Genomic DNA, 12359 nt, shown 5'->3' with positions numbered 1-12359 from the left:
CAGCCTCGATTTCATTCCTGTCAGAAGTTAAATATGGTTAGCTCGTACAAAGTCAATTCATTAATGCCTAAACATCATTTTGAAATCTTTTCATGCTGTTGTCCTATATACATTACATTATGATAATCATGGTATATACTAGTCTAGTGATGCACAACAACATCTAAAGCAAGCACACACTATAGCATATTGTTTTAGTTCATGGTCAAATACAGGTAATACAGGACGATACCTGGAGCAGCTTGTTCATTGCACAAGTGTGTGTCGCAGCACTGCACAGAAACTGATTTGCTCCAGATGTCTGTTCTAAAGGACCAAGATTCATAGTCATCTGGCATTGCCCAACTTGTTGTCTCCTTGTTCCAGATACCTTAACACAAAAATATGAATCATTGAGCAGTGCATAAAATACACAATATACTGACAGTTAATGACAAATTAAATATATTTAATTCCTTTTCTTTGCTTTTTAATTTCCTTTTTCAATCTGACATATTTGTAACAGGATTGGTCTTATGCAATTCATTTAGAGATGCTAGATAAAAGCAACCTTACATCAAGATCAGGTCTCCTCAACACAAAAACAGCTTGATATTATGAAACAGCTGGGATGTTTCATATTTTGTTGTTCAAAATTATTATTATTGAATATGTAATGAGCCATAAATGCAGTCATCACTTACACAAGAATATTAGTATACTTCTGAAACCAAAGCAGTGTTGGATGAAGCAGCTCTTCCGTATCTCTTATATGAGTCAAAAGTTGTGAACTGGTTTGAGGAAGTCAGAGTTGTTTGTTACATCATGCCATTCCTTCAACAATGTCCATTGATATGCATCTACTACCAAAATTATACCTAGTTTTCCAATAAATTTATCTAAATTCTGCCAAGAAAAAAAGGCAACAATATCACTTGGTAAAAAAAAAATAAGAAAACGGTAAGATGCTTTGTGTCATGTGATAAGTTTTACTCTAGCTTTTACTTGCACACTTTCAACTATTCTTTTACTTGCACACTTGCTGTGTTCACTGTCACATGTCATCTGTTCTTCACAAGGACCTCCTAGTTGATTCTTGCAATTATAGCAGACCAGAGAGAATCTGACAAAGACACATTCAGTTATGTCTGTATTTACATCACAAAATATATTAAATATGCTGTATGTTTTCTGTACCTCCAGTGAGAAGAATGAAAAGAAGAATAATGGCGTCTCGCAGATGCATCTTGTGATGGAAAAAGAATGAACAGACAATGCTTCTTTTGCCTGTCTGCTCAAAAGTGGGAGGGTTTTGCACTCTTTACAACAAGTAGATCCTTGCATTTCAGCCCGAGCACCACGGGGCCCGACTTATTTACGCCCCTATAAGGCTGGGCTTTTGGCCAATTTTCACATCATCGATCACATGCGGGCCAAGCATTGGGCCTATTTTAGGCTTCTCCTTTTCTTTATATTTTAGACATTATTCAGTTAAGGTGATGGAATAGACACATTTTCATTGTGTTTTAGACCCCACTGTATTTTGTTCTTATATCATGGATTAAAAGATAGCCAAATGATCTCAGAAAAGGAAATCTTAAATTTTTTTTAATGCACAGAAATGTATTAAATTGTGGCTGATGTGGAGGGGCTTGACTGCTGGATTCAGTGCAGCAGGATGAAGGAGAGCCGAGAACAGCAGAGGGTTTTCACCAGGTAATAACCATATGGTGCATCATCACAGATGTGTTTAGAGGCACATCCTTTTACAGTCTGTGGTTGATATTGTTGTTCTAGTGAAAAGAAAGGAAACAAAAGTCATAAATAAAAACAAGCAGAGGTCTATACTCTAAATAGCCTTGTCATAAGTAAATTCATAAGTGAAGAACAGAGATGCACTGACAAGGAAAAATGTTGACTAAACTAAATATGCCATTAGTAAATTCTTACTATGCAGTGAAACAATAGTCTTCATTTCCCCAACGATTCACTGTGTGAGCATCCTCGTCACAAGTGAAACATCTCTTTCCATTGTCATAAGAGTACAAATCTGAGAAGAAAAAAATCTCCTAATAATTGCCCCCAATGTTGCAGCCATGATAAAATGTCATCTTCTAGCTAGCCACACTTATATTAGCATTGGTTGTTCATATATTGTTCATACAATTTTTTTTATTTTTTTTTTAATCAATAACCTAGAGATAAAATGTATGCAAGTTTAAATTTGCCGTCATTAAAAATTTATGACAGCAGAAGAAAAATACTGTGCATCCAAAAAGTAACTTCCATACCTCAAAATCAGCATTTTGTTAAAAACTTCTGCTGAGGTAAAATGATCATGCTTCCACAGGCAGAGAGAGAATCCTACTGAACATGTGCAGATTAAGGCCTGGTTTCATATAGTTCAATTAGGACATTTAAGTAATTTTTTATAAATGTGCCTTAGAAAACATTACTGGTGTGCATCTTGAGACAAAACAAAGGCACTGACATATTTGTTAGTCAGTACAAGTTTCTTTCAGTTGAAACAGCTCAGACTTACATTTTAGTCTGGGACTAGGCTTAAACCTTGTCTATGAAACCAGGGGTTAGTGTCATCACTCTAGCTTGTTACTGATCGGCGGAATTGAGTGTGTTACAATTGCCCCCGTTCTCCCCTACAGTATCAAAAGTGCTTCAACAGAAGCTTTTTCTTGTTTACATAAAAACATTTAAAAATTAAAAATGAACATTTAAATAGCAGAACATTTCAGAAGAATGAAAAATTACTTCAAGTAAAAAAGTGAAGCTAATCTCATATCAACAGTCATATGTTATACAATAGAGTGATGGAAAGCGTTTAAACAGCTTTTACTGACTGAGTAAGGGTTTCTGCAGGCAGTTTGAGAAGCTGCAGTCTTTACGTTCAGCAATTAGACAGCGGCAAGCAAAAGTCTAAATGCCAATGCTTATAAAAAATAAATAAACATAAATTAAATGCTAAAAAATGGTACTAAATAATAATTCTTCATGAAAAAAAAAAAGGTTTGGTTTCTTTGAAGTCAGTGGAAAGTCCCACTGTGGAAAAACAAACACCAGTGTATTTAAAAGCCAATATGGTTGTGTGAAAATTGCGCTGATCTGACCTACTTGTGCAGTCAAAAATGGCCTTTATTGTAGGTGTGTTTGCTACATTATGACGACAGCTGATTACTAAATCAAAATGTTTTGCATCTTTACATTTTTAGTAAAACTTGGTTTAGTATGTTTGTTTAGTCATTTGAATTAGGGGGCAGCTCTATACATAGGCAGTATATACTGAAGTGTGCCTATGTAAAGTTCTCACAATGTTAATGTGTGTCAGTGGTTTTGTGGGTTTCACTGAGTAAGAAAAACACACTTGGTTTCTTGTAAGTTCCTGCATAAGAGCATCTGCTAAACGTCTTAAATTACAGGATTATAGTCACGTTGTATTTCAAACATTTGAACAAATCACATATTTTTATTTAAAAACTACAAATTAAATATCTTCTTCACTCCAATAACTGTAATGTTTAATAGTGTCGCACAATCAATGTACAGTGACACATTAAACAAGTCTACCCCCCCAAGATTACTGTTATAAACATGAGCCGCATCCAAAAGGTAAAGGGGGAGGTGTTGCTACAGTTTATAGCAATATTTTCAGTATTTCTCAGAGGACGGGCTTCAAGTATAACTTGTTTGAAGTAATGGTGCTTCATAAAACATTATCCTGAGAAACAAGTTTTAATGATAAATCCCCTGTGATGTTTGTACCGGCTACTGTATACAGGCCACCAGGTCCCCATACAGACTTTATTAAAGAATTTGCTGATTTTCTATCCGAGTTAGTGCTGGCTGCAGATAAAGTCTTAATTGTTGGTGATTTTAATGTCTACGTTGATAATGAAAAAGATGCATTGGGATCAGTATTTATAGACTTTCTGAACTTTATCGGGGTTAAACAACATGTGTCAGGACCTACTCATTGTCAAAATCATACTCTAGATTTAATACTCTCACAGGGAATTGATGTTAATGGCGTTGAAATTCTGCAGCAAAGCGATGATATCTCAGATCATTATCTAGTCTTGTGTAAACTCTATATAGCTAAATCTGTAAATTCTACTCTTTGTTACAATTATGGTAGAACCATCACTTCTACCACTAAAGACTGCTTTGTAAGTAATCTTCTTGATTTATCTCAATTACTCAGCATATCCAATAGCTCAGAAACAATTTATGATGTAATAGAAACTATGGAACCTCTCTTTTCTAGTATTTTAGATATGGTTGCTCTTTCAAACTTAAGGAAGATTAAGAAAAACAGTCTGACACCGTGGTATAATGAGCCCTAAAGAGAGCAGCCTGGAAAATGGAGTAGCTGGAAGAAAACAAAACTAGAGGTATTTCGTATTGCATGGTGGGAAAGTACCCTATCCTACAGAAAAACATTAAAAACTGCTAGATCTGAAGAAAACAAACATAACCCCAGGTAATTATTCAATACAGTGGCTAAATTAACAAAAAATAAAGCATCAACAGGCATTGACATTTACCAACAGCACAGCAGTAATGACTTTTTAAACTACTTTACTTCCAAAATCGATATTATTAGAGATAAAGTTGTAACCATGCAGCCATCAGCTACAGTATCACATCAGATCTCCTGCGCTATAGATCTCCTGAGGAACAATTCCACTCATTCTCTACTATAGGAGAGGAAGAATTGTGTAAGCTTGTTAAATCATCTATACCAACAACATGTATGTTAGACCCTATTCCATCTAAGCTACTAAAAGAGGTGCTTCCAGAAGTCATAGATCCTCTTCTGACTATTATTAATTCATCATTGTCATTAGGATATATCCCCAAAACCTTCAAACTGGCTGTTAACTAGCCTCTCATTAAAAAAACACAACTTGACCCCAAAGATCTAGTTAATTACAGACAGATCTCGAAACACCCTTTTCAGTCAAAGATACTAGAAGAGGTAGTATCCTCACAATTATGTTCCTTCTTAGAAAAAAATGGTATCTGTGAGGATTTCCAGTCAGGATCATAGTACTGAGACTGCTCTTATTAGAGTTACAAATGACTTGCTTCTATCATCTAATCATGGTTGTATCTCCATGAGTGATACTGGATCTTAGCGCTGCGTTCGACACTATCAACCACAACATTATTTTTAATAGACTAGAAAACTTTGTTGGCATTAGTGGAAGTGCATTGGCATGGGTCAAATCGTACTTATCAGACCACCATCAATTCGTATCAGTGAAAGAAGAGGTATCATATCGATCACAAATGCAGTATGGAGTACCTCAGGGCTCAGAACTAGGGCCATTACTTTACATGCTTTACATGTTACCCTTGGGAGATATCATCAGGAAACACAGTGTTAGCTTTCACTGTTAAGCTGATGATACTCAGCTCTATATTTCTTTGCGGCCCAGCGAAACATACCCATTTGAAAAACTAACGGAATGCATAGTCAATATAAAAAACTGGATGACGAGTAATTTCTTACTGGTAAATTCTGGAAAAAACAGAGGTGTTAATTATTGGACCTAAAACCTCCACATGTAATCTCTGCTCTGTCAATTCTTCGTCATCAGTTAGGAACCTAGGTGTGCTATTTAATAGCAATCTTTCCTTTGAAAGACACATTTTTAGCATTTGTAAAACTGCATTTTTCCATCTCAAAAATATATCTAAATTAAGACCTATGCTCTCAATGTCAAATGCAGAAACGTTCATTTATGTGTTCATGACCTCAAGGTTAGATTATTGTAATGCTTTATTGGGTGGTTGTTCTGCACACTTAATAAACAAACTACAGATGGTCCAAAATGCAGCAGCTAGAGTTCTTACTAGAACCAGGAAGTATGACCACATTAGCCCCGGTTCTGTCAACATTGCACTGGCTCCCTGTTAAACATTGCATAGATTTTAAAATCTTGCTTATTACTTATAAAGCCCTGAATAGTTTTGCACCTCAGTACTTGAGTAAGCTCTTATTGCATTATAGTCCTTCACGTCTGATGTGTTCTCAAAACTCTGGCAATTTGATAATACTTAGATTAACAAAATCAACTGCGGGAGGCAGATCCTTTTCCTATTTAGCGCCCAAACGTTGGAATAATCTAACACTGTTCAGGAGGCAGACACACTCTGTCAGTTTAAATCTAGATTAAAGACCCATCTCTTTAACCTGGTTTACACATAACACACATACACATTTCTAATATTCAAATATGTTAAAGGATTGTTAGGCTGCATTAATTAGGTCAACTGGAACCAGAAACACTTCCCATAACACACAATGTACTTGATACATCGTAACAAGAATGGCATCTATGCTAATGTTAGTCTGTTTTATTATTATTCCGAGCCACCAGATCAAGTCTGTATCCAAATCAGATGGTCACTGCAGTCACCTGGATACAGTCTGTATTCAGACCAGACGGTGTATAGATGACCTCTACAGCCCTGAATCTCAGCGGAGATCAGATCAGCAGAAGCTGATTTATGGTCATGTATGACTGGTTTTTGTTCTTTCTTTGCATAATTATCATACCTAATAATTATTAAATATTTTGTTGTATATGTTTATTATTATATCAGTATGCATAGTGGGGTTCAAAATTTCATTTTCAAACTTGTTCAAAATATTTCAATAAAAAATGATCCTAATCTTCAATGTGTTTAGACCCAGTGTATTTTTCAGGTTTTTATTTCATGGCTTCAAAGATAACCAAATTATCTATTTTTTAATACACGGTTTTATTTTGGCTGATGTGGAGGGGTTTTGCGGCTGGATTCAGTGCAGCAGGATGAAGGAGAGCAGAGACCAGCAGAGGAACAGGAAGCTCTGAGTGACGCTCTCAGCACCGTTACACAGGTTCCCTGAACAACATGAGAGACTAAACCAATTTAGCGGATCATCACACATGTGTTTAGAGGCACATCCTTTTACAGTCTCTGACTGATATTGATTTCCTAGAGAAAAAAAAGAAAACAAAGTCATAAAAAAAAACTGTCTAAACTGACCTTGTCTTTAGGGAATTCATTGTATTCGGAAAGTAATAAATAAATTTACATCATGACTTTATGGTAATACAAAAGTGCATTGACATTTCTTTAATCTTCTTCTATTGCTGTTCTCACCCTTTGCAGTAAAGCAGTAGTCATCCCACCGACAATTCACTGTGTGTGAGCAGTCCTCCTCGTCACATTTGAAACATCTCATCTGATCACCATCATTTGTATATGTATAATCAACAGAATAATAGTACACACCTGAAAAGGGAACAATCTTTTATTTTTCTATTATAAAATGTAACATGTAATCAAAAAACATTTCTTCAGCTATTGTATTTAACAAAGTGCATCTGATTAAATTCAGAGATTTAAAGAATGTTCCAAAAAGCCTCTAGTTTTAATGAAAGCAAGAAAATCTGACCTATAAGCTATGTATAATCAATACAAAGATTATTTAAACAACACTTATTTGACTGATTACCTAGAAAGAGTGCCAAATCATCCCACCTCTCCCGAAAGGTCCAGGAGTCCCCCACATATTTAAAGCAGCTCCCTGACACCTAATAATATTCTGTACAATATCCCGAAATCGCACACTTCTTTTCCAAGATATTAAAGTTGATTTTTGGTGATTCAAACATTTGTTAGCCGAAATGCATTTACTTTTTCCGTCTGGTATATTCATGCATTTTGAATGGGTTTCATTCTTTATCACTTGATTCAGTTGTGTAGCCAGGAAAAAGAAACACAGATTTACTGCAATTTAATGAAACCATTACCATTCAAAATGGTCAATGAATGGAAGGATCGACTGCTAAATAGTGGTTTGACCGACCAGTCTTCATAAAAGAGCTTAATGAAACATTATGAAAAAAGCTTAGTTCATAAAAAAAGAATCTTGACAGAATTTTTGCCAAATTTTGGAGAATTCCTAATAGTCTAAGCGTAATTTTTAGCACGCGCTGTAGAATATACCTGGGGTTGGGTTTAAACCCGAGTCATCTTGTTCGTTGCACAAGTCAGTGTCACAGCACTGGACAGAAACTGATTTGTTAAAGTCGTCCGTGAAGGACCATGATTCACATTCATCTGGCATGGCACAACCTGTGGCAGTAGTCACTTCACCTTAATGATACAAAAATATGAATCAATGAGTAGCTAGTACATAATACACTGAGGTCCGTTAATGAAAAAAATGAAATCTATTTCAATAGCAACTTTCGTTTCTTTATTTAACCCAGTTAAAAATTAAAATCTCTTTTGCAAGAGTGACCTGGCCAAGAAAGCAGCAAAAAATAACATAGCATATACAAATTTACATCATAACACAAAACACAAAATCAAAGATCACAACAACAATTTACCAAAGGATAAAACACACAGCTTGTTAAAAGTAGCTTAAATTCATGTAATGATGGAAGCACGGTCAGCTTTAGAATGCTTTGTAAATTATTCCAAGCCAAAGATGCATTATATCCAAAACCCATTTTTCCTAGCTAGCATACCTTTGATTTAGAAAAGCTCAGAGACAAAAATGATGGAGTTAGACCACAAATAGGCTTATAAATAAAACAATACCAATTAAAACTTCTTCGAGTATACAACAATGATAACTCAGCCTTCTCATATAAAGTACAATGATGTGTTTGATAACTACAACCAGTAATAAAACGTAAGGCGCTATGAAAAACAGAATCAAGTTTTTTTAGATAATATCCTGGGGCATTCATATACAGCAGATCACCATAATCCAAGAGTGGTAAGAAGGTAGCAGATACCAAATATTTCCTTGTTTTTAAAGAAAATAAAGTTCTATTTCTGTAGTAAAACCGCAATTTGAGCTTAAGTTTTGAGAGTGATTTATCAATATGTAACTTAAAAGTTAACTGATTATCAAATAGGATGCCCAGGTACTTATAACTTACAACATATACTATTTTTGTTCCCTGGAAGGATATAATGTCAGGAAGATTACTTGAAACAAAAAAAATCATTAAACTAGTTTTATCTGTGTTTAAAACCAGCTTAAGTTGACATAAACGGAACTGAACAATATCAAACGCTAACTGTAAATAGTGAAGTGCTTGAGAGGCTGATGAAGCACAGCAGTAAATAGCAGTGTCGTCTGCATACAGATGGTACTTAGCATTTGGAATGTTATCGCATTATTTATATACAAGGAAAATAAAATAGGTTCCAGAACAGACGCCTGAGGGACACCTTTGGAAAGTGACAAAATAGATGAAGTACAATCTTTTAAACGCACACATTGTGTTCTCTCTGAAAGATAGTTGGCAAACCATTTAATGGCATTTTCTGAGAGACCAACAACGGAGAATCTATTTAAGAGTATGCCATGATCAACTGTGTCAAAAGCTTTTGATAAGTCAAGAAAAAGAACATTTGTTTTTTACAATCTAAGGCATCAATAATGTCACTAAACACTTTCATAGCGGCAGTGACAGCACTATGCTGTTCTCTGAATCCGGATTGAAAAGGCGAAAGAATATTATTTATTTCCAGGAAAGTTTTTCATTATTAATTTAATAATTTCTACAAAAGCTTGGATAAAACACATAGTTTAGATATTGGTCTATAATTGTTCAGCTGCAAAGACCCCCCCCCCCCCCCTTTAAAAAGAGAAACAAAAGCAGATTTCCAAATCTTAGGAATTGCACAGTTGGATATAGAAAGATTAAATAAATAAGTTAATGGTTCAGCAATAAAATCTGCTGCTAACTTTAAATAAAATGGTTCCAGCTTGTCAAGCCCTGCAGGCTTATATGGGTCCAAAAAACTCAAAGCTTTATGGACCTCAGAGACAGAGAGCTGGTTAAAATCAAATTAATTTACATGCAATATCAGTTGAAGGTCCAATAAGAGAATTTAACGTAGAACTATTATGTGACTGAGCTTCAAATAGAGATCCAGAAGATATAAAATGTTCATTTAAACTATCAGATCAAAACTTTCTTTTCAACAATCCTGGGCCTTTAATGCCAATTTTGATCTTGTTATAATACACTTTAGAGATGCTAAATAAAAAGCCAACCTTACATTAAGATCAAGTCTCCTCAACACAGAAATAGTTTGATATTGTGAAACAGTTGAACAAGGATGTTTCCTATTTTGTTGTTCAAACTTATTAATTATTATTTATTATTATGGATGAATGGACTGCAGTCATCACTTACAGAAGTATATTAATATACTTCTGAAATCAAAGCAGTGTTGGCACATTTGCAGATGAAGCTGCTCTTCCGTTTCTTTAAAATAAATCAGATGTGAACTAGTTTGAGGAACTAGTTTGAGGAACTAGTTTGAGGAACTGTTCAGTACATCATGCTACTCCTTCAACAACATCCATTGACATGCATCTAATACCAAAATTCTACCTAGTTTTTCAGGAAATTGGTATAAACTGTGCCAAGAAAAAAGGCAACAATTACTTAGCAAAAAGTAAATAAGAAAACAATAAGATGCTCAAGTGATAAGTTTCACTCTAGCAGTACCAGTAAATGAAACCAGTAAATCTGCACTTACCATATTCGGATCTTCCATATTCTAATATTCTTCTACTTGCACACTTGCTTTCATTGTCACATGTCATCAGTTCTTCACAACGACTTCCTTGTGGATCCTGGCAATTATAACAGACCAGAGAGAATCCTTAAATGACAAAGAGACGGAGAGAGAGATTCAGCGATATCTACATCACAAAATATATTACATATGCTGTATGTTTTCTGTACCTCCAGTGAGAAGAAGGAAAAGAAGAAAGATGGAGACTGACAGATGCATCTTGTGATGGAACAAAAGGAACAGACAATGTTTCATTTGTCTTTTACATCTGCTCAAAAATGGGAGGGATTTGCATACCAGCATCCCACATCAAAAACATTCAAGACACTGATGCTCAACCCCCTTCACACACACTCACCGCTACAAGTCTGACTTCTGCAGTGAGTAAATGCTGCATCGTAACCTTTTTTGAAGGGGACACAAATAATTCAGCCAAAATTGTACTTGGAAGGATAGATACATAGCATTGAGACCGTGTTTAAGTATGAGTTCGGTTCACAGGTTCACCACGGTTTATAGGTTGACCTATAAAGAACGTACGTGTAGGTATACAGGAAGAATATGTTATGTTTAGGTAACAAGGGGGTAACAATCAGATATGCAACCTGCAAAGAACTGCGTAAGTAAACTGAAGTTGCAGCGTAACGTTTTTGTAATTATAGTGTAGGTATAGGGGAATAATATGCAATGTTTGGGGAATAAAGGGGTAACAACCTGTCAAATTACAAATCATTTATACTGTAAGTATTTTCAAACTAAGGGGTACCTATTCTAATATTACGTGGTATGGCCTAAACCAGGGGTGGGGAACGTTAATCCTGGAGGGCCAAGGATTTTGTTTGGCCATCAAACAATTAAATTAAAACTAGTGCAATATTTTTCTCTGTAATTACTGTGCAAATATACACTTGTTCTGTGTTCAAGCCCAACTTGTTCCTCCCTTATTCCATGTAGTTACAGGGTAAATACAACATTTGCGGGCTGTAAATTAAAGTGGTGTTTGTTCCCACCTTATTCCATGTAGTTATAGGGTAAGTAGCTACAACAAATTGCTCTAAAATGATTGTTTATTCAGTAGGTCATACATTACATATCAGGTAATATATCAATAAACATGGTGACTTTTTTATTTTATATTATATTATATAATATTATTTGAAATTTGGCCTTTTAAATTTAAATCACACACAATATGACAACAGTAACAACACAGGCAACAGATAATAAAATATAAAAATGTATTACACCAGTTCAGAAAAAGCAAAGCAACTCCATACAGCTAAACCAAATTCTTTTGAAAAGTTTGTTTAAGAACAAAATTAAGATTTTGTTCAATTTGTTCATGTTTTTCACCCACTGACGAAGTTAAACTATTATGGCCAAACCATCACGTCAATAAACACAGTGATAAACACTGAAAGTCAATATTAAACTATGTATTATAACGAACTGACAGGATTTTACCGTCTTTGATTTTACTGTTGTGGTCCACGTCCTCAAGCACCACTTTGACTACTTCAGTTCCCGGCTTTACTGCTCAATGTTGTGAGAACATACTCGGACAAAACTCTCCAGTTTAAAAAAAAACACATTCCAGTCAGTTTAAAAAATCTCTCTCCTCTCCTCTCTCCGTGCTTAGATTATTTTTGTCCTATTTTCCACACGTTTCCATCTTCAGCACTGCACAATCAATGTATTGTGACACATTATTGCACAAGCAGAAGTTGATTCATGGTCATGTCTGGATATATACA

At 35.1% G+C, this 12359-nt stretch overlaps 1 protein-coding gene across 2 annotated transcripts; it reads right to left on the bottom strand.

The window, feature by feature from the left end:
• Positions 1–5763: 5763 nt before the first annotated feature.
• Positions 5764–10882, bottom strand: LOC306855504 (uncharacterized protein). Of its 2 annotated transcripts, none has more exons than XM_079394261.1 (5): positions 10776–10882; positions 10567–10692; positions 7999–8148; positions 7150–7281; positions 5764–6981 (listed from the first exon to the last, which is right to left on the bottom strand). In XM_079394261.1, the coding sequence occupies exons 1-5, from the start codon at positions 10858–10860 to the stop codon at positions 6803–6805; spliced, it is 672 nt and encodes a 223-aa protein (XP_079250387.1). In that variant the 5' UTR covers positions 10861–10882; the 3' UTR covers positions 5764–6802. The 2 variants fall into 2 exon arrangements, with proteins under 2 accessions (XP_079250387.1, XP_079250388.1); XM_079394262.1 differs by having other exon boundaries at positions 10567–10663; positions 10776–10875.
• Positions 10883–12359: the final 1477 nt, after the last annotated feature.

Source organism: Barbus barbus (assembly GCF_936440315.1).
Source record: "Barbus barbus genome assembly, chromosome: 36".
NCBI classification, from domain to species: domain Eukaryota; kingdom Metazoa; phylum Chordata; class Actinopteri; order Cypriniformes; family Cyprinidae; genus Barbus; species Barbus barbus.
Note: the sequence above shows the minus strand (reverse complement) of the source record. Positions and strands in the feature narration are given on the sequence as shown.

What these genes read in the sequence shown, in the direction of transcription:
- LOC306855504 (XM_079394261.1), bottom strand. Translation starts at nt 10,860, where the DNA reads ATGAAACATTGTCTGTTCCTTTTGTTCCATCACAAGATGCATCTGTCA. An exon ending in ATATGGAAGATCCGAATATG is followed by an intron (nt 8,149 to 10,566) that starts GTAAGTGCAGAT and finishes TGTATCATTAAG; the next exon opens with GTGAAGTGACTACTGCCACA. An exon ending in GGGTTTAAACCCAACCCCAG is followed by an intron (nt 7,282 to 7,998) that starts GTATATTCTACA and finishes TTCCCTTTTCAG; the next exon opens with GTGTGTACTATTATTCTGTT.